The sequence below is a fragment of the Eublepharis macularius genome, chromosome 9 (genome assembly GCF_028583425.1).
Source record: "Eublepharis macularius isolate TG4126 chromosome 9, MPM_Emac_v1.0, whole genome shotgun sequence".
NCBI lineage: Eukaryota > Metazoa > Chordata > Lepidosauria > Squamata > Eublepharidae > Eublepharis > Eublepharis macularius.
The window spans coordinates 38720147-38744213 of record NC_072798.1 but is presented as its reverse complement, the minus strand read 5'-3'; the positions used below and the strand labels follow the sequence as shown (position 1 = coordinate 38744213).

The following is a 24067-nucleotide window of genomic DNA, read 5'->3' as shown; positions in this document are numbered from 1 at the left end:
ATAGCCCCACTCTTGTGCTTACACTAGTGTGATGGGCTTAGGGATGGTGAAAAGACAAGATTAATAAAGCATCTGGCAGCAATCCAATGGCATTCTACCAAGAGGCAAGTGGCTCGGAGACTCTCAACAACCATACACCCATGCACACTGTATCGATAATTTTTTTGGAAAAAAAGAAGAAGGTTTTTCTCAGAAAACCTCAGCCTACGAACCAACCAAACACTTAGGTTGTTCCTTACTCCTACGCTTCTTCTCTAGACGCCTCAGGCGTTTCTCCTCTCGACGGCGGGCCTCCTCTGCTTCTTGATGTTGTCTACATTTGTGGAAATTCTCCACCACCACCCCTACAAACATGTTGAGCACGAAGAAGCTGACAATGAGCAAGAAGGAAATGAAGTAGAGGAGCATCCAAGGGTTGTTGTTGGTCACAGGCTGGAATTAAAAACAAACACACAGAAATGATAGAAACGGCTACCAGTGGCATGTTGGGTTTTGTATATCAAATTATGACGAGGAAAAAGACCAAGATGCCACAAACAACTCTTTAACTGACATGGAACCAATTCATGAGCTTGTAGACTGCAAAGTTACGAGCATGAGCAATGATGTATTGTCGAAGGCTTTCACGGCCGGAGAACGATGGTCGTTGTGGGTTTTCCGGGCTGTATTGCCGTGGTCTTGGCACACTGAGAGATCTCTGTCTTTTGGTGCTACACCTCTGAAGATGCCAGCCACAGCTGCTGGCGAAACGTCAGGAACTACAATGCCAAGACCACGGCAATACAGCCCGGAAAACCCACAACAACCATCATGAGCAATGAGCTGGGAAATCCCTGAGTCACTGGTGGGCCTTCAGTAAGCCACTGTTCCCAGTCCTATCCTGTCTAAAGCCCATCATCTGTAATATAAGGAGAATAACATCGGCCTAACTTGCATAATTGTTGTATATATTATGAACAATTTCAAAGCACTTGGGAAAATCCAAATAATCAGTCCATCTACCCCCCTACAATCAATTTTTTAAAAAGTAGGCTCCCTTATTTATTGGATTGTTTCATATATTGATCTAAATATATGAAACAGTTTCTAAAATGGTAGTTTCTTTCTTGCATATCTGTGAACTTAAAACAACAATAGCGTCAGAGTTTAGTAAGTTCCTTAACATGTGGAGCGAGGGGCTAAGGAGAACGGCAGTAGTATACAGATGGCCAAGTTACATCTTGATAGCTGAACCCAGGAACAATTATTACAACATCAGAAAGTCTAGGATAATTATAATAATTTTATAAAGAACTTATTTAGCTGTACACAAAGAATGGCGATTCAAACACAATCATTAAAGCAAACATACCTTTAGAAATTACTACAGGCACTAGAATATCTTGCAGAGAAAGAATTTTGGGTCTGTGAGAGATAAATTGATCACCTAACAGTGCCATCCTATGTGGAATCTATTGACTTCAATGGACTTAGAAGGGAGCAACTCCGCTTTGGATGGCAATGTGAGATAAGCCCCAAAGTGCTGCCATCTGCTGCATTCCATAATCTTACAGTAGATTGAAATAAACAAAAGTTTCCACAATGTGGTAAATTGAAGCCCTGTTTCAGGTTGGGAAAATGGTTACTGTGGTGGGGGGGGGGGGAGAACTTAAGCCCATTCTCCAATGCATAGCAGTCCTGATCTGAACTGGGACCATAAGTGCCTGGGAATTTGAGTTGCTAGCAGGGAACTTCTACACCATCTGAATTAAAGTGAATCTTATCCCATCTAGGTCTTAAAGCCAATAGGCTTTTCAACCAGAAAAAGACAGCAATATGACTAAAAAGTTATTGCTGTTTAATAGACATTAAAAACAGCAACAGGATTAAAAAGTTATTGCCGTTCAATATTAATTGAAACAAATGATGTTTAATTGCAGCAGCTATATATTTACACACATCCAATGGTGTATTAAAATCCAGGTCCTCTAACAAAGTCATTAAATGGTAGTTAGAAGAGTGAACAGACTTCTTATTCAAGTGAGGGTCCAGAAATTTCCTTCTCAGATCTGAATAAATTACACAGAAAAAAAAGAAATGCTCAATAGTTTCTACCAAGATTGTGTGGCCCTTGCACATATGGCTGAGAATTAAAGTGATGACTGTGAATCTTTTTGTGTGATAAAAAATAACCCCTTCAGCAGAAGCATGGCCTAGAGGAGTGACAGATAAATTCCCCCGAGTAGCAACTGTGTACACAACTGCATATTTGCAGCTATCAAAAGGGGTCAGTTACAAAGGCCCTAAGAACGGGAAGTCTTGAATCTTTCTTTAGTCAAGCCCCTCAGAATTGTATGCCTTCATGCAGCCCATTGTAACATATTTCCTATGCTGCAATAGGCATATTCTTTACGGTTGCCAACCTCCAGGTGGGGCCTGGGGATCTCCCAGAATTACAACTAACCTCCACACTACAGAGATCAGTTCCTCTGGATAAAAATGACTGCTTTGGCGTGAATCACATCAATACTGAGCACCCCCCCCCCAAACCATGCCTTCTCCAGGCTGTGCTCCTAAACCTCCGTGACTTTCCCTACCTACTCAGAGTTGGCAACCCTAATATTCCAGAGTAGATGCAACTTCTGTTTGTCCGCATACTCTGGATGCCTTAGAGCTGTTGCACTGGAAATGGTTTTCTCCAAATTGATCAGACAAGACCAGCTGAAAAATTCTCTGCCTTATCAAGAAAATCTGCAGTGATGGCTGTAATATATCAGCAACACTGCTTTGTCCTGTGCTACTGCCATTTGCATTAGGAAAGTGATCTTGCATTATTAAAGGTAACAGAATAGCAGCAAGTTTCAGCTGCCAATGGTGAAAAACCCTGCTTCTGGGGGAGTTGGCAGCAAGTGGTTATACATCAGAACAGCATATTGTCATGCCACAAAGGACAGGGGCTGTTACCAAAAAGCCATTACAGGACCAAAAAAGGAGAGGAAACTGACCAGTGCAAGTTTTTCCAAAACGAATAGACATGTGAGGGCTAGTGATCAAAAAGATATTCCACCTTTGTATAAAAAGGTGATAGTTGCACATATAGCAAATCAGAAAAGTTTGTGGAAAAGGCAGAAAAATGGAAAGGGATAGTACCAAAATGTTAACAAATACTGTTAAGTGATGATCAGTTGATGTTCCTCCGTGGGCACTAATGGTTAGAAGATATTTCTTCAGCTGGCTACTACTAGTATTTTGCAGTGTGAGTGTTTATGTGTATGGGAATGTATGGCAGAAGAAAAACAGTTTGCTGAGATACTGCTGAGATAACGCACCCCCCCTATTAACTATTCCCTGCTAGGATGCTCTGGAGATGGTTAAAGGGTGGTCAGTTGGATTATTGTGCCGCTATGTATATATATATGTATTTTAAATATGCAATTTTGAATGTTTTATGGTTTTTAAACTGTATTAACTGTTTAATGTAATTTTAAATTGTATGTTGGTTGTAATCTGCCCTAAGCCTGCTGGTGGGGGGAGGGTAGAATATAAATCGAATATAAATAAATAAAATAAAAATACAATGTAAACAGTAAAAAAGAAAAGGTCTGAGTTTTGCAATGGACTAGAAGAATGTGCCTGTCATGTCTGTGCCCCATCCATGCCATTATTTGATGCTGACCTGTTATTCTGAACTAGTGTTTAATGCTGTACTTTCATGTCATATTGCCAACGCCATAACTGCTTTGCTTTCACAGGCTTACTGAAGCTGCAGGTGTCTTATCTAATGGCTTGGGGAGCTCTCAGTGCCTCTGACCTTGTACACTGCTCGTTCCCATGAATTACTGTGTTTCAACTTTAATCTCCTGCTTTCTAGTGTCTAGACTTGATAGTTAAAATATGTGAGAAGTTCTTAGGACGGGTTTGCGCCAAAAGTTATGTTTTACTGATGGGAGGGGGAAGGGAGTAATTGCGTTTTTTAAGAGGAATGGTTTTCCCACATGTTGCCATTCCTGTCAACCTGTTTTTACTGCTTAGTTGCTTACCTTGCTTCTGAGTAATCTTATGGACATATCTGTGGAAATGATCTGATTCCTGAATAAAACCTTTTAGCCAAGAGCCTGGATTCTTGCTGTAATGGTACAGGGGTCTATCTGCCATAACCTGACAGTGCCTTGGGAGCTTCAGGTGGATGCTGCTTGCTTTTTATTAAACTGATACTCCTCTAGAGGCTACTATTGTCAATCTGGATTCCTATCTGCTCCCCTAATGCTTCATGTTTACCTTTGTAAATAAACAGATATCAGAGAAACACGAAATGCCAGTCTCCAGTGGCGTCTCATCTAAAGGGAGAGCACTTGTCCAAGAACTTCTCATCACTCACAGAAGTGCCGGGAGGGTGGAGCTGCAAAACAAAGCTATTGGGACTCCTCAAAGGTGGCTAATGCAGCCCACTTAAGAGCCAAGGCCAAAGCAATGGGAACAATTAGGAAAGTTGCTTCTATACCTGCTGGTCAACAGCAACAGCATCCAGTCCATTGTACATAATGTTGACCCAGCCATCTTTGGAAGCCAGCACAAAGAGAGACATCAGAGCCTGCAACACAAGAAACCTTTTCAGACAAGAAGCATTTTGGGTGGGTTTAAAAGCTCAGGGTTTAAAAGTATTTCCTCCTTCCTCAAACCGATCAGTGAGTGAGGGGGTCAGGGCGGGGCAAGATTTTACTTGAGAAAGAGGGGGAGAGAAAGAGGAATCAACTGTCCTCTGAGAAACCCATCCATAGAGAAGCACTAGATCAACTGAATGTGGTTGCCGACTTGGAGCCAAACTATGCACGATCATGTTGGGGATCCATATTCAGATGCCCAGTCATGTAAATGTACAGTTGCCAATCTCCAGGTGGGGCATGGAGACCTCCTAGAATTACTACATAGATCAGTTCACCTGGAGAAAATGGCTGCTTTGGAAAGTGGACTCTATGGTCCCTCTGCTCCCCAAACCCTGCTGTCTTCTTGGTCCACCTCCAAATATCCAAGAATTTCCCAGCTTGGAGTTGGCAACCCTATGAAAATGAGCAGCAAAAAAGAAAAAAAAAACCATGCTGCAGGCAACATGGATTGGAATTAAAGAAATGGTGGTTAACTCTCCTCCCCCACAATGCTGGTTCTCCAGTCAGAAATTATTCCTCTCACTCAGCTGCTTTCAAGTCTAGAAAATTACAAAAAAAAGACCGGTACTCATATTGTGTCTTTTCCCCTCCCAGGCCTGAGGAGGCCATTTCTGACTGGGCAAATAGTGTGGTAACACAGCCTGATCCATTTCATCTCCTCCTCTCCGCGGCAGCTTTTTTGCAGCTTAATTAGATGTCTGGACACAAATCCCCAGCCTTACATGTAATTTGGCCCTTTGAAAACAATCCATTATGATGCACATAATTCCTTGGTTTGCAAGAAAAGTTAAAAATCTACTGAATTCAGAGGACTGCACAAAAGGGTGCAGATGAAAAATCTAAGAGCTGTGACACAACTGCTTAGGAAACAACCTTCCTTTATCACCACTGACAATTCCTCTGCCAGATCTTGCTTCCCCATGTCCCACTCAGTGCAAAAGCTGATCATTTGATGGGAAGTCAAAAGAGAATTTAGATGGCCATTTTCCATCAATGGTGGGGAAAGTATAGAGGAAGAGACTCAGCATCCATTCTGAAAACATACATATTAGGTGATGAATTTCTACTCTTTTTACAATGGATGCAAATGGAAGGTAGGATCATTAAATCAGAAACATGAAACCTAGGCAATATTCTCCCTTCCCAATAGTTATGTTTGTAACTGGGAAGTGTTTCCTGATGTCTACTTTAAGCCTGTTTTGTAGCAAACCCCTTCTTTCCCTGTCCTTAAGAGTGAGTTGTTTCCCCTTTCACTGATAGACTTTTTTATATTTTTTACCTGGCACCAGAGCTCTCCCAGTAACTCACAACTTAAACCGTAAAATCAATATTACAATCAAAATTAGGCACTCAAAGTTTGTTATCCTACTTTCCCCATTAATTTTATTTTCTCCACTTAACACATCAATTCCATGAAAGCCAATGTGCTGTAGTAGTCAGAGTGTCAGGCTAGGATCTGGAAGACCCAGGTTCAAATCCCTGCTCTGCCATGTTAGCTCACTCGGTGATCTTGGGCCAGTAACACACTCCACCCTAACCTACTTCACAGGGGTTTTGTGAGGGTAAAATGGAAGAGAAGAAAATGGCATAAGCTGCCTTGGGTCCCCATTAGGGAGAAAGGCATGATATAAATGAAGTAAATAAATAAATGCAGAGGCTGCAAGAAAACTCTTTCATGAGGCAGCATTCCATGCAGTGGGACGTACCCTTTGTAGTGAATGGGCATACTGTATGAGTCCGCACCCTTGCATGGTCTGCAAGTGTACTAGCATCTTTCTTCCCTGCTGGCTGCTCCTGAGGAAACGTTCCATGTACCTGAGCTAACTCACAGGGTAAAAGCTCACTGCAAAGCCTGCACCTGCTTACATGGAGCCCTGCCATGCAAATGGACTGATAATCAGTCTCCAGGTGCCATATGGGGGAGCAATATTTTAAATGGACCTAAGCTACATTCCTATAGTTTTCCATATTCTCTGCAAGGGTCCTGGAACTTTTGGACTTGATTCAAGCCAAAGCTAATTCCTTCCTATCCCACTGAGTTCATAGAGATGATGAAATATATACATACCTGCGGGACCGTCTCTCCCTGTATGTACCCCGGAGAGCATTAAGATTGGCAAATAAGAACCTACTGGTGGTCCCTGGCCCCAGGGAGGCCCAGCTGGCCTCGACCAGGGCCGGGGCATTTTCAGTCTTGGCCCCAACTTGGTGGAACTCTGTTGGGGGACACCTGTGCCCACCAAGATCTTATATCCTTTTGGTGGGCCTTTAAGACAGAGATGTTCCACCAGGTGTACGGTTGAGGCAAGTCTTGGATCATTTAGGAGCCTCCCTACTGGTCTCCCGCCAGGGGGGCAACATTATCATCTGCCTCCCTATAACTGCAGTCTCCGGATTATTATAAACTGTGGTTCCACCGCACCCCTTCTGTTCTGTTGTTTTATATAGTGATTGGGAAATTGGGGGGGGGGATCCGAAATGCTTGTTTCTATGGTCTTTTTTGTTTTTAACTGTACATGTTTTAATGCCTATTGAGCATGTTATTGTAACCCACCCTGAACCTGTTCGCAGGATCAGCAGGCTATAAATCGAACGAACGAACAAACAAACTAACAAACAAAAAAACAACTTTCTCTAGCTGGCTGTGTTAGCTTGTTGCAGCAAAAACAACACGTGAGTCTTGTGGCGCCTTCAAGACTAATAGATTTATACTCAACTCTTGACCATTGATTTCATAGGATTGGATAGAGTGTAAGATTGCCCTGTTATTGTGGCATAAGCTTCTGAGGGCTACAGCTTACTTGGTCAGATGTACAAAGTGAATTCTCAGTCACCAACATTTATATACACAGGGGTGGGGGGAATGTTAACAGGAGGTTAAAAGGCCTAGTTTGTGACATTTCTATGCAAAACTTTAAAAAGAGTGGATAAACACTTACAGAGTGGCATAGTGGTTGAGTGTTGGACTAGGATCTGGGAGACCCATGTTCAAATCCCAGCTCTGCCATGGAAGCTCATTGGGTGACCTTGGGCCAGTCATAAACATTCAACCTTACCTACCTCACAGGGTAGTTGTAAGGATAAAATGGAAGCAAGGAGAATAATGGGCTCCCATTGGGGAAAAGGTGGGGAATAAAGGAAATAAATAACTAAGTTTAAGCACAACTAGGCACACAGACTTAGATATGCTTAAATTGGTTGGATTGTGCTCTTTGCTGTTCAATTGTTCTCTTTTGTAACGCATCTGTTTTAGAAAGTGGCAAACAAAACTGGATACAGTTTTGAAGATAAAACGTAACCACTTCTGAGTGGCACCATTACCCCCCATTCTCATATGTACAGTCTTTCGTTTTCAGGTGCAGCTCTTCCTTCTGGATCGAGAAGGTGCAATGCCTTATGGAAATACATACAAGGGTAAGGTAACACAGAAGGTCCACATTTACCTGGCCCAGATTGTCGAAGTTGTATTTGTGATGTACCCACTTGTAATTGGCAGCCATGCAGTCCGACCTGTTGGTGATATTTCGGATATCCACACCCAGGCAATGATAGAACTTCCCCTTAAAGAGCTGCAAGAAGAAACCATGCAGTCATACAGCCTGTCCATTTTAGAATTATCCTGTTCTCAAATGTTTATTGTGCCTACTGAAGGCTAACAGATTGCTTCTAAGAGTGACGTGCTTGTGAAAATACTTTCTGCTTCACAGCTACTTTCAAATAAATTTACCGTGATATGAATTTTTACGTGTCTTCCCCTCCAAGTTTCTTTACCTTATGGCAGACACTTGATTTTTGCATTTGTAAAGGCTCTGGATAGCATCACACATTACTTCTCAGCACTTGCTGTAAATTGGGAAGCTGGCCTTATTGGAACAGGCTGCATCCAGATTAAGGAGAGCACATCCTTCCTAATGATAGAAGCAACACCCACTCCTGCAGACCACTGCAGCAGGAGCCCAAAATAAAGAGGACGTCACTTTTTCTTCCCCAAACAGCTGTGGGTGGATTCAGCGCTCAGATTGTGGGGGAGAGTAGAAAAATAACGATAATCAGATTTTTAAAAAGCAGGTAAGTTATCTGCTGTCTCACGCATCTCAGACCTGACAGGTAAACAGCCTGCTATTTTAGTACTAGCAGGATCAGCTGAATATTACTGCAGTTCAGAACCTTAACTCTACTTTTTATTTGAAAATGCATCAACCCCCCCCCCCCTGCAACTCTAATTCTTGGGAATTTGACCATGGAGCAACTGGGAAGCAATGAAAACTACTTACCCAGCTTATTCAAAGGGGCATTGTTCTATCTCCCTTTCTCAGTGGATGCATTCTCAGAGAACAGCTAGCAACCTGCCTGAGAACCAAGGCAACCCTAGAAGGATGCCAAGGACAGCCCTTTGTATGGGAATGTGTGTTGGGGTGGGGGTGGGGAGGAAGCGACGATTGTTGTAACAGTGAATGAAAAGCCTGCTCCACTTCCCTGGCTATATTTCTATTACAAGAGGCAAGAGCTTAAAGCAAATAAATGTGCAGTTTGTGTGTATGTTTAGACCAAAATGTGGGTAGAGATACATTTCACTGTAGACAGTGGTAACAATACCTGCACCCCAAGAATGCCAAAGATGATGAAGAAAGCACAGCAAATGAGGACGATGTTCCCGATGGGCTTAAGGGATGAAATGAGCGTCTCAACAACCAACTTGAGGCCTGGTGCGCGGCTTATGACCCTGAAAAAGAAGCACTGTGATGGGCAACAATAAGGGAGACTGTACAGCTCTTCTTGGTGTACCAAGAAGTGGTCTAGCGAGTACCATGACACAGTGGCTACTCAAACCCTTTGCAACATGACAGGTTTCCTTTGAGAATATCAGTTTTGTGTATAAAACTATGAGCCATCTGTATTATCAGAATTGATGGATAAATGTGCATGTCCAAATTGCTATTCAGATTCTCACAGTGCACATGCAAACACACGCACACTCACAAACATCTATTACTTACATCTTGCAAAATAGGCATGTTTGTCTATCTACGTCCATCTATACATTTTTTAGCCTGCCCTTGCTCCAAGGAGTTCAGGCTAGCGGTGTATCTTGGTTCTCATAAGAACCCTGAGAGGTAGATTAGGCTGAGAAAAGGCCCAAGGCCACCCAGTGACCTTCAAGGCTGAGTAGGGATTGGATTCTAGATCTCCTAGCCTGGCATTCTAAGTACTATACTTAGGTGAAACCACCATATGCGGCAATGTACAGGACTGGCTATGTGCAATTTGCAACAATATGTAGGACATTTGCCATGTGTTAAGCAATCTTCACAGAGTCTTTCTACCATGGTGCTTACATGGGTTATTTTCAGCCCTCATGGTCATACCTGGATTTGTTATTGAATGGTATTACAAGACTCTGGGTATGCTTGTTGCTGGGAGGAGAAGTAGCACAGCTCAAGTGATCCATAGTTTCAGGGGACCTTTTAACTGAACATCATGTCTTACTAATGAGATCTAGAGTTGTCCACTGGACAACCTGATGTGCTGAAGGAACCAGTATAGAGAAACAAAATATGCATATATATGTATGCATGCATATGTAAGAAACTGAGACTGAAAGAAATAGAGTGGGAAAGAGAAATAATGTTTTGTAGATGCTGCTGTTTTTGAACGTTGGCTCCCTGTAATGCTTGGTCAGGTGTGGGATGCACTGCCCTCTAAGGCCAGAACAGCAACTGCTGCACAGCCTAACCACAACCACTTAGAACTATTAGTATTAGATGGTCTTCATGTAGCTAACCACTCCGTAACGCATGCTGCATTCCTACTTGTTTCTTACTGGCTCACTGTCTGAGCAAATTGTCAAAGACCCTGACAAATCTGCATCATTTGCCTGCCCATCACAACGCTCACAGTTCTCTCACCTACTTGTCAGCCCTAGGGCTGGACACTTTCTCTGCCCTCTTTCCGCTTTGATGGTTCCTTCCTGTTGTGAAACCGTTCATGCCCCCCTGACCTATGAACAGTAGTCAATCATCTTGTTATCAGTGTCTTTATCTCAGCAAAACATCTGCATTATTTCTGAGATTTGGATGTAGGAACAGAGGCGAGAGAACTGGGCTGTTGGCTCTCACCTGAGGGGGCGTAAAGTGCGCAGTAGGCGGAGGACTCGTAGCACCCCCAGAATTTTGGCTCCACCAGCAGAGGCCACTGAAACTACAATGTCAATAATGGACACAAACACCAAGAAACCATCCAGAATATTCCAACTACTGCGGAGATAGGCCTGCTCTCCAAAATATAGGCCAAGGGAGACTACCTAGAGGAGATGAGAAAACACATGAATGTGAAGAAAACAGAAGAAAATTACATCTCTAGAGCCGACAGTGTGGATGTTTCAGGCCCACGCTTAGTCACAGATCCCTTGAGCCCCTAACAGTTGAGGAATCAGTGAGAAATTTATTACTGGCACTGCTGTGGCTTTGGTCTCTTTTCTCAAATTAAATTATGGGAAATAAAACATGAAAAATTAGAGGTTTTAAATCAGGACCAGTTTAATGTTCAAGTGTTCACCTGAGGAAACAGATAATTGGGGTTGGCATGGGAAAAGGCATCCATCTCCCACACCATCTTCTTGTGCTATCCTGGCTTGGTCCAAAGCAAGTTCCAGAGGCAGTGCCTCTGCCTTGGGTACAGACAGGATGGCAGCAGAACTGCGACAGAAGGTGAGCATAGCCCACTGCTGTCATTGACCGTAGGCCAAGGTAGGCTTCAGGGTTACTGCCTCTGGAGTTTGTCTTACACCCTGCTGAGGTGGCAAGGGAAGAGAATGTTTGGGGAGGCAAAGGGTCTTGACCCATTCCTTTCTTAAATTCACCCCTTGTATCACATTTTAGAAAACTCACTAATAACCATCAAGACCCTGATGATCCCCCCACTTCCTTTCATTTTTGCAATTAGAAGTTTCAAAGTAACTGACATTTGGAAATGAAAGGGTTTTAATTTTTAGTACTCCCTGTCATGCTGACATATGGGAGGAAACTCTAGAAATATAAATACCAAGAGGTAGCACCATGTTGAATGTGTGCCCATTTCAATGTTTTGGGTTGAACCTAGTGCTTTTGAAAAAAGGAAGGAGACTATTTCCACAAAAAATCTTTAAATGTGCAATTGTCAGTTCTTTTTTTTTTAAAAATGCCACCATTGTTTCTGATGCCTGCAACAGCATGAGAGCCAGACTTCTTTCTCTTTCCAAAGCAATACCATCAGGAATTACATAGTGATACAATGCTACATAGCCAATCAGATTTGGTGTCACTAGGGACAAATGACTGAGTGACAGCAATGCTTCCTGTACTGGCCACAGTAAACAGTGAGTGAACAGTGAACAGGATAATGCCAATTAGATTTAGCTATATCAGGGGTGGGCAATTGTTTTGGCTTGGGGGCCACTTTGTGGGAGCGGAGGTTAGCGGAGGGCCGCACCTTTTAAAATGATTGCATTCATTAGTTAACTTTGCATTTCAGAAAAGGTATAAATTGTATCATAAAAATCAATAAATATAAATTAAATAAAATAGTGGTAGTTTTATTCAATTTATTTATTGTGCTAATTTCATATCATCTATAGCTGCAAGCACATTTAATTTTAGAATCAGTTTAATGAGACAAATGTACGCTATCACACTTTTCTACTGTCTTGGTGGGCCACAAAAAACTCTGTAGTGGGCCGCATGTGGCCCGCGGGCCGCAATTTGCCCACCCCTGAGCTATATGATGATGTCACTGGAGGCAAAAAAAAACCTATTCAGAGTGTGGACAACATTTCCTGAATGTTGAACACTTTTCTCTCCTTTCTCAGATATAGCTGAGACATTGGCAGAAGTGAAGAGGGATACGGATGCTTCCAAGGCAGGCTGAAAGAGTTAATTGAGACAGTGGGTGGGGTAGTTCGGTAGCTCTTAGTGGTGACTTACCTTCAGTGTCATTTCAGCAACAAAGATTGCTGTGAAGATGTAATTGGATACTGTGAGGAAGATTCTCTCCTAGAATAAATAAAGGTCGATTCACAATATGTCTTGCAAAAGTTTAAATCATTGGCATCTTTTTTATAAGAATAAAGTGGGACTGAAAATATAGGCTACTTTAGGGGCAAATGGTTCATTCTGTCCAACATTTCAAATAAGTTCTGATTTGCTGTCTTCCTTCCCAGTCTTCTGTTGCGATCACATGCTCTTCTTGTGTAGAGTTTGAATGCAGATGAATCAGATTAGGACAAATGTATGTGGATTAATAAATGTCGGAAGAATTCTCATAAGATGGATACACAGAATCACTGGGTACGTAATGACCACAATAAATCCAAGAATGAGGCTGTAGTCTCATGTTAAGACATTGACCTCGGATCTGGGAGACCTGGTTGAATTCTCACTGTTTCAGTGGACCAGTCACTTTCTCTCAGCCTAATCTATCTCACAGGTTTGCTACTATGAGAATAAAACGGAGGAGAGGAAAATGATGTTGTAAGCTGCTTTGGGTCTTCACTGAGGAGCATTTGTGAGATCTGTGCACAAATGGCTTGCCAAGAACTGTAAAAAATCGGTGTGCATGTGAACATGTACAACATTCACATCTTATGTCTCACAAATAAGGGGAAAAATTCTCAGTGTGTGTTCTCCCATTTAAAAACCAATTTCAAGAAAATCAAAAGAAATGATCACATCTAATTTCGTTTCCTGCTTTTAAATGTTTTGCAACTGTATGGATTCCCAAGATTTTTCTTTCATCATTCACTCATATCCGTAAACAGCAGGATTTCTTCAGTGGCATCTTAGATACCAACAAGATTTTCAGGGTATAAGCTTTAAAAAGTCAAAGCTCCCTTCTTTAAGATATCCTGAGAATCTTCTTGGTCTGTAAGATGCCACCGGACTCAAATCCTTCTGTCCTACTGTAGATCAATGTGGCTACCTAACTGATCCTATCTGTGAAGCTATCCTATGGAGAAACAAACATACCATTTTGTAGTTTGGGAGGCGTCATGTAGACTGAATAGGTGGTCAAAGACTGCTTGTATATGAGTTTGGGGACGTGTTTAACAAGCACATAATATTTTATTTTATACACAATCTAAAACTAGTGTTATCACAATCACTAACGGAAACTGGAAACACTACCACCCTCCATCCTAGGTGTGTTCCCAAGATCACTTGCAGCATGTCCGTTAATTAACCTGTAACATACTATAGTCTTCCTTTCGTCACACAAACCAATTTGCACAAATGAGTGGGTGCTCTCCTAGTTTTTCACATCTACCTTTCACGATAACATTCTGACAGCCCAATTCTAAGCTGTTTCATTCAATGAGCTAGACTGGAATAACTCTGCATAGGAGGGCACTGTTACTATGCTGCTTTATTCCATAAACCATTACCACAAATTAGAATGATTCTTCTTCCCTTTATAGGCTTTTGGGAAGAATAAGAAGCCCACCTTCTTTACCTTCATGTACACAGTAATCAAATGTTACACTGGAGTAACACCACTGCATTAGCTCTTTCAACAATAGTATGCAAGGAAATTGCTCAGGGAGTTTCAGAAAAGATAATACCTAACTAAATAATAACAAAAATGAGGAGATGTTAGGTACTATTTGCCACTCTATTAGCCACTTCGGAAGCTTCTGAACTCCATAGTACATAGAGAACAGAAGTCTGCCCACAGATTCTTAGATGCTGAATTTTTGTCCATGCCATTATTTAAGAAGCTGTGGGCAGCACATGCACCTGTGCCTCCAAAGCTTCCCAGAGGTCTTGTGTTCCATCCAAATAAGCTATGGAATAAGATTACTCACTGTGCTCCTCTGTTCAATCTGAGGTCTCTCTAGGGCAATAGTGATGCAATTCAGGAAGATGAAAGCCAGGACGATGTAATCAAAGAGCTTATGAGCAATGATAGTTTGGCAGAGGATGCGGAACCTAAAAGATAGTTTTTTCAAAACTGTATTAAAGGACTACAGAGACAATGAGGAGGTTTGGTGGAAGGAGAGGATGAGAGAATTCAAAAATTGCCTGCAACATTACTTGTTAAACCTCCTACATCTATGATGGGCAACATTCTTGGGGTTCCACTTGAAGGCACTGGTCTCAATGGATTGATTTCTCTTTGGTTGTTGTTTCAAGCTGGCCTTTTTCTTTGCCACCTCTCCCTGTTCTTGCCTTTCTGTTGTTTGTAATTTTAAGTATAAATATATCTGCTATGGATGAGCACTTCAAGCCTCTGGTGAAGTGATGGAGACTTATACTGGAATAATTGCTGTTAGTCTTTAAAGTGCCACCAGACATCTGTTTACACTTGAATGCACTATAACTGACCTCATCAGCATTAGTTCAAGACAGACTTTTGGACTCTCCCATTCTGACTTTTGGGGTAAAATCTTCTGTCTCCATAGGCTTGGTATTGTGATACAGAACGTTTCGTTTAAGGGATGGGGAGGTCTTGGAAAAATAAGCTCTAGGGAAAATATTTTAAAAAGGAAGGAATGGCAGAGATAAAGGGGGGAAAAGGAGGGAATGGCAGAGGGAGAGATGAGAGACAAGAAAAAAGGAGGGAATGGCAGAGAAAAAAGAAGAGAAAAAAGGAGGGAATGGCAGAAGGAGGGCTAACACTGTTCCAAGCCATTATTTTATTGCTACTAAACAGATATTATGGCTGGTAAAGAAATGTAAAGCCTGTCTTGCACTCTGAAAGAGGTACTCTAAATCATTCTCAAAATGAAATTTCAAAGCAGTACAATAATATCACATCCTAGTTCCTGTTCCTGAACCCCAGTCATAAATGAATGAGACACACCTGTTTTGTGGTGAAAAGAGGTAGATAGACCAGTCCTCCCGCAACTCACACCAGTCTGGCTTGTAGGCCTCTATCATCTTTTTGATGCGGAAACATAGGCTCTGAGGACAAAGAAGCAGAATATCAGAAGTTGCCGTCTTCTTGACTTTACTCACATGATTACTTGCTTTTGCTTCTTTTATGCCCAGATTACCAATAAGTGGAGGTCTCCCCGTTATTGACTTGTCATCTCTATGTAGCATTCATTCCCTACTATGCCCCACGCACGGTAAGAGAAGGGTCATTTTCACATGTCTTTCCCCTCGTGAAAAATCACATAAAACTCACGGAACAATGGCGTCTTCATGGTGCAATTTCCTGTCATGATTCTGTTTCGTGGCGTGATGATGTCAGAAATCGTGCCATGAAACAGAATCATGATGGGAAATTGTGCCATGAAGATACTGTCATTCCATGAGTTTTGCGTGATTTTGCACGAGAGGAAAGACATGTGAAAATGGCCAAGAACTTGAAAAGGAGTCAAGGCGGGATGATAATGGCATGGACAAGAGTATTCATAAGGGCTGTTACGGTCTGAGTTAGACTGACAGTACTATGGGACTGAAACAGAGCTCCAAGTTCATCAGAGCCAAACCTATGCACCACAGCAGGACTAATGAGCTAATTTACCTCCCAGAAAGTACAGAATTGGCATTGCCTTCTGATTCAGACTGAAAGCATTGCTGATTGCACCACAGTTAATGTCACTAACAAGCACGGACTACTAAAACAGCTCAGAGCAGAATAGAAAAGCATTATTTGTTTGAGATATCTCCCAACTGACCCTTTTTGTACAGATATTTCATAAAGGCTCACTGGATCCACATTTGGTAAAATCCCACTGGGTCCACAAGCGCCAAGGACTTTGAGAATTATGAGCAAGCAAGACTATGCAAAGCATGAAAAAGGCAGTTTTATGTGGCTGAATTTCCCAGGGCAACAAAGGGCTTATGTAAGATACTTTCTCATATACCTGTTTACCCCTACTCCAGACTTCATACCGTAAACCAAGGCCTGGGGAATGGAATCTTTCATAGCAATTAACAAGTGAGTGTGTGACTTGCTTCTAGTTGAAGACACTAATCCAGACTAGTCATTAGAGCAATGGTTTTCATTCTGTGTTCCTAGAAATCCTGCGTTCCCCAGGAGGTTGTTGGGGGTACTTCAGTGACACATTTTCCTGGAAGGCTTGTTCACTGTTGCTGGTTTTGCTCTACAATGCAAAATCACAGAGGAGTAGAGATGGGCACGAACAGCAATATGAACCAAAAAAAAGCCACCAACAGCCCAATCTGCTGTTCCAGAACAAGCTGTTCGTGAGGCCCCATTCTAAATGAACAGGTGGTTGTTGCAAGCCTCGTTTGTTGCTGTTCGTCAAGCCAGACAGTCTGGCACCTGCAATCAATTCCCTTGGCAACGTAGGTAGGGATTGTCTGAACTCTGTCTGAACTCCTGCTGTTGCCTTGGAAACCCCAATCTAAGCCCAATTTAGTTTGATAGGCAGGTCTTCCTTCCAAGTGTGGAGCTCCAAATTTGTTACAAGAGAGCAAATACCATGGGGGAGGGGGGGCTCCCAGCTCTGGCTAGTCTTTGCAGACAGTGGAGAGGGAGAGACAGCTGCTGTTGGCATTTTGATAGAGAGACAGGGAGAGTGCATTGGAGCTTGAATTTTCTTTGTGTGTGGTGGGATATGGATCTACCCCTTCAGGTTCCAGGGCTTCTGCCAGGCTCTGGGGCCAAGCTATTTTTTATTATTGGTACCTTTCCTGCTGCCTGCTCAGGTAGGGTTTCTGGGAGTGGTGTGGTAGGGATCTACCCACCCTCAGGTTCCAGGGCTGCTGCCAGGCTCTGGGGCCAAGCTTTTATTTATTATTGGTACCTTTCCTGCTGCCTGCTCAGGTAGGGTTTCTGGGAGTGGTGCGGTAGGGATCTACCGACCCTCAGGCTCCAGGGCTGCTGCCAGGCTCTGGGGCCAAGCTATTATTTATTATTGGTACCTTTCCTGGTGCCTGCTCAGGTCAGGTTTCTGAGAGTGGTGCAGTAGGGATCTTGACCAAACTTGGATGATGGCTGGAGGAGAGCCTGCTGGCCACTATGAAGAGCCAACCACAAACATGTTCGTGAACAAGGCCATGTTCGTGGTTGTTTGTGAGTCCCTGTTCGTGGATGGCATCGAACAACGAACATCATGTTTGTTTGTTTTTCTGTTCGTGCCCATCTCTACAGAGGAGTCCTCGTGTTTCTAGGGTGTACTCTGGGTTCACATAGAGGCCCAATGGGCCCATCTCTACAGAGGAGTCCTCGTGTTTCCAGGGTGTACTCTGGGTTCACATGGAGGCCCAACGGGTCGGGCTAGCAGTGTACTGAGTATGAGTTCTAGAATATTCCCTAGCAATAGCCATGGTTTCTTGAAAGTCAAAATGATGGGGAAAGGGCTTTGTGAAGACAGGAGGTCTGGAAAGCACTGCATTTCAGCTTTCTAATCTCCTCTTGCACAGTACCACCAAGGAACTGTGGGCTGGTCCAGCATTCCTTCATATCTGCTATTGGTGCTTTTAACTTTGCAAATTTTTATGATTTCTTTAACAAAGGTAGGGGAAATACTCACATAGTCTATCTCCTCTTCATCTTCTCCACGGTCCTTGCGATTGTTCATTTCTGGAAAGATGTCCTTTGCAATAGTGGGCATTTTACCATTGCAGTCCTGATGCTCACTTGGCCCTGTTGTCACACCTATTCTCCGTGATGTCCTGTGAGTGGGTGGGACAGATGGTGCCAATTCAACCAGTTCAGAGGAGCCTTTGGTGTCTAGGGAGAGTGTGCGTCGATGGCGTTGAACTCTTACCAGCCCTTCTCTTTCTCCCTCGCAAGTCCTGTGCCTTTCTCCAGATAAGAGTGACTCATGCTCTGCTGAAGGAGGTTTGTGTTTGACACTGTGTCCCCGTGCAAGGCTGTTCCAGCTGGAGCGCCGGCTCCCCCAGCCCCCACTCCGGCTCCATGCTCCATAGTGAGAACTACGAGAGCTAGACTGTAAGAAAGATCCAAGAAAAGGTTTAGTGCCTCAGCCACAGCACGAAGGTTATGTGCTAGCATTTTCAGTCTTAGAAGAAGAAGAAGAAGAATGTGCCATTAAGTTATAATTGACTCATGGCAACCCCTTCCACAGAGTGTTCCAGGCATGAGAGAATCAGAGATGGTTAGCCATTGCCTTCCTCTGCATAGTCTCTCTTAGCAGTATCCTACAAACTACTGAAAGTGACTGACCCAGCTTAGTTCCCAAGCTATCACCAGCCTAGGTGAAGCTGAGCGATTGATACTTTGCATTTTAGGGCACTTTGCATGACTCATTTGGAAGGGGCCACCTTTCAAGAATCTCTGACCTGCTGAACTATTCCTGACTTCAGCTGATGTTGAAAAATTGTCCCCCTCTCTCTTATTAGCCCTGTGAGGCCCTTAATTCTTATCAGGTGTCTTTGAATTTCCTGGCATTTGTGTCAAACACCAGCTACAGGACATTGTGGAGATCATCACACTCAGATCCACCACAGGAGCAAGAGAAAGAAACAGCATCAGAAATAAAAAAATCTATGGCTGCCTTGCTTGGTAGATGCATATGAGAGTCTCCATAATGGGACCTCATTTACTCATTTGACACTCAGCCACCTTGTCACTCGATGCTACATCGCCATCTCCATGTCCCTCATTTTTCCTTTTGTCCTTGAAAGTTCCCTTTGTCAAAATATGAAACAAATAGAGCATTTGAGATTTAAAAATCAAATCTCATTTTATATTGGTGTACATTGCCATAGTATTGCAACATAATGGAGATTCTGCCTTGCAGACTGTATTTACCACAGTCAGCATGCATGGAATTATCCACCAGTTTATCCTTACAACAAGCCTATGAGGCAGCTTAAACTGAGGCAGCTTAAACAGACTTCCTACTTCGCTTTATGGCTAGGCAGGTCTTCCCCTCCAAGGTCCCCATCTGCTTTATTCTACTGATTCTCTGAGCGTCTTGCATTTATTTGGGAAATAAGAAAAGGGAAGGATAGCAGGAGGTATGGGTTTGATTCTTCTAATAAAACCATAGCACATACTGCATACTACCTACCAGGAATGTTTCCTGTTCTAACTTTTAGAGCTCTCTTGCCCAACTCCTATTCATTTTAGTGGCACTGAACAGGAAATGGACTGTATCCATTCTTGCCACCACACACACACAAACAATGCAGGGATGTGCTTAAGCTATGCGGAAAGTGGAGCGTCCCAGAATTGGACTATCAGAAGGATTGTATCAGCAGTAGGGAATGAGTGGGGCTGGTTGATCTGGAAGAAGAAAACATTGGCTGCAAGCTTTTAAGGGACAGCTCAATGTGTGCTTTGATGGAGAAAGACCAAGTCAAAGATCTTAGGAATTCAGGACAGGAATAATTGCAGTACATCAGCCTTTTGTTCACATAGACTGAATAAACTCACCGAAGACATCACACTGCTTTTCCTGGATTCAAGGGCAACAAAGACTTGGTCCGGTTGCAGAGTATGGCGAGAAGGGTTAGGAATTCCAGCAGCTGCCCCAGGCTGGTTGAGACAAGGAATGTTGGGATCAAGATGTCCATTTGGGGTCATAGGAACTGCACAGAGCTTTGGGTCTGATCATGAAAACACAAAAGAAAGAGAAAGACAAGAGAGCAAAAAACATTCTTTCCCTTTTGGATTGTTTCTTCTCCACTCACAGAAATGTTTTGTATGCAAAGTGTGGTGAACATCAAGAAACTGGATTCAAGCACAAACTCAGATTTGGAGATTCTCCATGTCTACAATCTCAATAGTAATGCCTCTAGAAGACGATGATAAACAGGGAAGATAAGCATAGACTCCTCTCCCCATCACCTACCATCAGCTTCTGCTAGAAAAGTTTCTCATACTCCTACTGCTGAAGCTTACAAATGTTTAATCTCTTCTCCTTTGGAGAAAGCAAGCTTATTTCTGTCATGCCCAGAGTGCAGGGTTCGTTTGTTTAGCATTTACCAGTGCAGAGAGGGTCCTCGCAGTTGGTGTTCCACCGTGGCAGAAGCAGAGCCAATGGAATAATGATGGCTGAGCTCACTGTTAGCAATCTGACATTTAAATAAACCAATACCAGCAAACTGTCAATGCCTGGCTTTTTCTTTAGAACAGGTGGCAGCTGTAGCTTTGTTCCCTCTGCAAGCTCATGCTTGCACACATTAAAAAGGCAGAACACAGAACAATGAGAACAACTGGAAAAGGCATTAAATACCCTGTGGGAGGGTGCTCTGCACCCTGGACTTGAGTGGCCCGTTTCTGTCCCAGCCCAGCACAATTGACCTTCATTTGGTCTCTCTGTGAAGCAAGCAGTGCCATTTAAGCTACCGCCAGCTTTACTTCAGCTTCCCTAGCAACAGATTGCACATTGAGCCACAGACCACTGGAATATATCTGAAATAACAGGGGTTTTAAGGACCTAAATTACCAATACTCTCAAGGTATTACACCTCAACCCAGCACCTGAGAAAGCACACTGCTCTTTAAAATCCACAACTAGTAAAATAAGCAGTACAAGGTATCAGGTGTGGGGATACTGGGCAAATACACAGAGTATTCCACAGAAAATGAAAGCCAATTTTTAAATCAAAAGAAAGCTTTACTTTTGCTTTATGGTTTCTTTTCAAGTCTTTTACCAGTATACTAAGACCCAAGCTTAGGATTTCTTTTTCAGTGGCTCCCTTGCCAATGGTAGCATTTCTCCCCCATGCTTTGAACACTGGTTCACTGGTAGGCTTGAATCCTGCAGTAAGGGTCAAACCACACTCGAATTACACTTGAATTACACTCAAATACACTCGAATTACAAAATATACTCAAATTACCCGTGTAATTCAAGTGTATTTTGTCTCGTGTGGTTCGACCCTAAGTCTCAGCTAATGGAAAATGTTTCATCAGTACTTCGTTGCCTTTCCCCTCCCACTGCAACCTGATATGATACCTCAAAAGCTGCTCCTGGGGGAGAGTAGATCCACTGGAACAGCATGAGTGGTGATTCAGAGATCTCTAGTCGGAAGGGGAAATAGTGAAAATCACACCCAGACCTTGTTAGCAGAAATATATTGTGGGATCCAACCCATAGCTTGTACCCTCGTAGTAATTCATATAATCTCTGTTATTATTCATCACAGACAACTCCTTGTTTCTCTGCAAGCCCATTTACTCCAGACAAATGCAGAATGAGTCTCTCTCTCTCTCTCTCTCTCTCTCTCTCTCTCTCTCTCTCTCTCTCTCTCAATATGCCCCTTTGCTAGAATGTTCTGGACTGTAAATAGCTTGTAAAACTGTGCATACAAACTGTAAACCACATACTCTCTTTACATTGGTCTGATATTGAGTTTGTGGGTGACCTGTGTTCTTATGAGAGTAGCTATCACACTTTCTTTCTTTCTTTCCTGCCTCTGACTCTTGGTTGATTTTATGTGTGATTAAATCCCAGGTTCGATTATATCAAGTCAGTAGCCACTGAATATTTTAGGCAGATTTTTTCCGTTTCTCTGATTTGCTTCTGCAATTTGGACACTAGGGGTCTGATTAACCCTCAGTGTGGGGGACCAAATCCATCAGCATCTTTATCATATTTCTTCTACTTCCTGTAAACTCAAGGGGAATCATTCAGCCATCCAGATTTCATCGTGCCTTTCTAGAAAATCACCTTCACAATCCGAATCAAAAGCCCTTCCCTTCAGAGAGAAGAAATAAAAATGCCACAGCATGTGAGCTACAGTATGGGTGAAGGAAACCAAAAGTTCTTTGGCTGCGCGCTGCCACAGTTCTACCTCTCGTAACTAGAAATGCAAGTGTGCAAAGTGTCCAGATATAAGGATGCATCTTTGGGGACTCAAAGGATACTTTGGGAAAAGGAGGAAGCTTTTCAAGAAGTCCATGCTTTTATAAAATACAGTCCGTTTGTAAGAAGGACTCAAGACTATTCAGCTGGATGATTCTCTTATTCAAGGAAACTAGACAGTCATGCTAAAAAGCCAAAACTCTCCAGCTAAACTTGATGGATGGAGTCAAGTGTGCTTATTAAGGACGTCTTTGTAAATCTACTTGATGCATATATTCTTACTGCACATGGAGGCTGATTTCAAATATGCTGCTGAAAGCAGTTTTCTGCCCTTCTTCCACTGATGGTATGCACATAAGAAAAACAGATAAGTAGTTTTAAACTAGGAATTACAAGGGAGGAACCTGTAAAGAATCACAGGGGAGTTCTCATTTCTCCTGTATCCTAGCCAGACAAGCCTCTCTGGGGAGGCTAAGAGCAGCATCTTTGGGAGGCCATAAAATGCCCCCCCCCAAGTGGGATTCCTTGAGCCTTGGTGGAGGGAGGGAGGACAGGTAGGAGGAGCCAGACAAGCCTCTCTTATTTCCTCCATAGGAAATAATGGAGAAAGGGGGGGCTAAGAGCGGCATCTTTGGGAGGCCATAAAATGGCCCCCCAAAGTGGGATCAGCTTGGGCCTTGGTGGAGGGTGGGAGGACAGGTGGGATATGGGCCCCTGAAGGTTGGGGGCATTTTGCATAAAAAATGCCACCCCTAGCCAGACAAGCCTCTCTTATTTCCCCCATAGGGAATAGTGGAGTGGAGGTGGATAGGGGCACCTTCTTTGGGAGGCCATAAAATGGCCCCCCAAAGTGGAATCTGCCTGAAACTTGGTGGAGGGTGGGAGGACAGGTGGGAGCAGGTCCTCTGAAAGTTGGGTGCATTTTGCTTGCAAAATGCCACCCCAAGCCACCTAGAAAGATGACTTGTTTTTCCCCATAGAGAACCATGAAGAGTGTAGGAGGATGGGGGCACCTTCTTTGGGGGGGCATAACATGGCCCCCCAAAGTCCAATCTTTCTGAAACTTGGGGGGGGGGGTAGTTAGAGGAGAGTTAGGAGGTCTCCACCAAGTTCGGTTTGATTCGGACAGAAAATGGCCTCCTCCAGGCTCCCGGAAAGCCAGGAGAAGGTTTTCTCATTGAAAACAATGGCCAAATCAAGCTGAAAAATCCAAATCTATTACTGAAACACGAATACCAAAACGGTTTCCTGATTCAGTTAAAACCGAATCAGGTTTACCGAAACAGGCAGGCCTTGCACACCCCTGCTCCCCACCTTATCTCCTTTTCTTCTTTCCTTCTTCCTGGTAGGCCCCATAGTATCTCTCCTTTCCCAGCTTCCTGCCCTCTCCCTTCCCACATCTACCCCCCCCCCAAGCTTGAGATTTCTCTCCATTCCTCTCACTTCATCCTCCTCCTGTTTTTTCTATCCCACTCCTTTTTCTGTTGCCTCTTTCAGCTATACCTCTTTTCATCCGTCTCTCCTTTCCCTTCTTCCTTCCATCCTTCCTCGTGATTTTTGACTGACTCAACTGATGGCAGAATAGCCAATTTATCACCGTACTTTTGATCTTACAGGGCAGCACATTCTATGCAAGACACACACCAGCTCTACAATTCTCATTGGTACAATGACTATCCAGACTCTCAGTGATCTT

At 43.1% G+C, this 24067-nt stretch overlaps 1 protein-coding gene across 1 annotated transcript in view; it reads right to left on the bottom strand.

Annotated features, from left to right (window-relative positions):
* The window catches only part of CACNA1I (calcium voltage-gated channel subunit alpha1 I), a 367159-nt gene that overhangs the window by 39464 nt on the left and 303628 nt on the right, over window positions 1–24067 (bottom strand). Inside the window, exons 15-24 of the mRNA XM_054988139.1 lie at window positions 19995–20167; window positions 18124–18543; window positions 15477–15577; window positions 14479–14602; window positions 12602–12670; window positions 10760–10944; window positions 9240–9366; window positions 8087–8212; window positions 4481–4570; window positions 240–432 (exon numbers count right to left, since the gene is read on the bottom strand). Coding sequence (XP_054844114.1) covers window positions 240–432; window positions 4481–4570; window positions 8087–8212; window positions 9240–9366; window positions 10760–10944; window positions 12602–12670; window positions 14479–14602; window positions 15477–15577; window positions 18124–18543; window positions 19995–20167 — 1608 coding nt within the window. The remainder of the gene's footprint in view (window positions 1–239; window positions 433–4480; window positions 4571–8086; window positions 8213–9239; window positions 9367–10759; window positions 10945–12601; window positions 12671–14478; window positions 14603–15476; window positions 15578–18123; window positions 18544–19994; window positions 20168–24067) is intronic.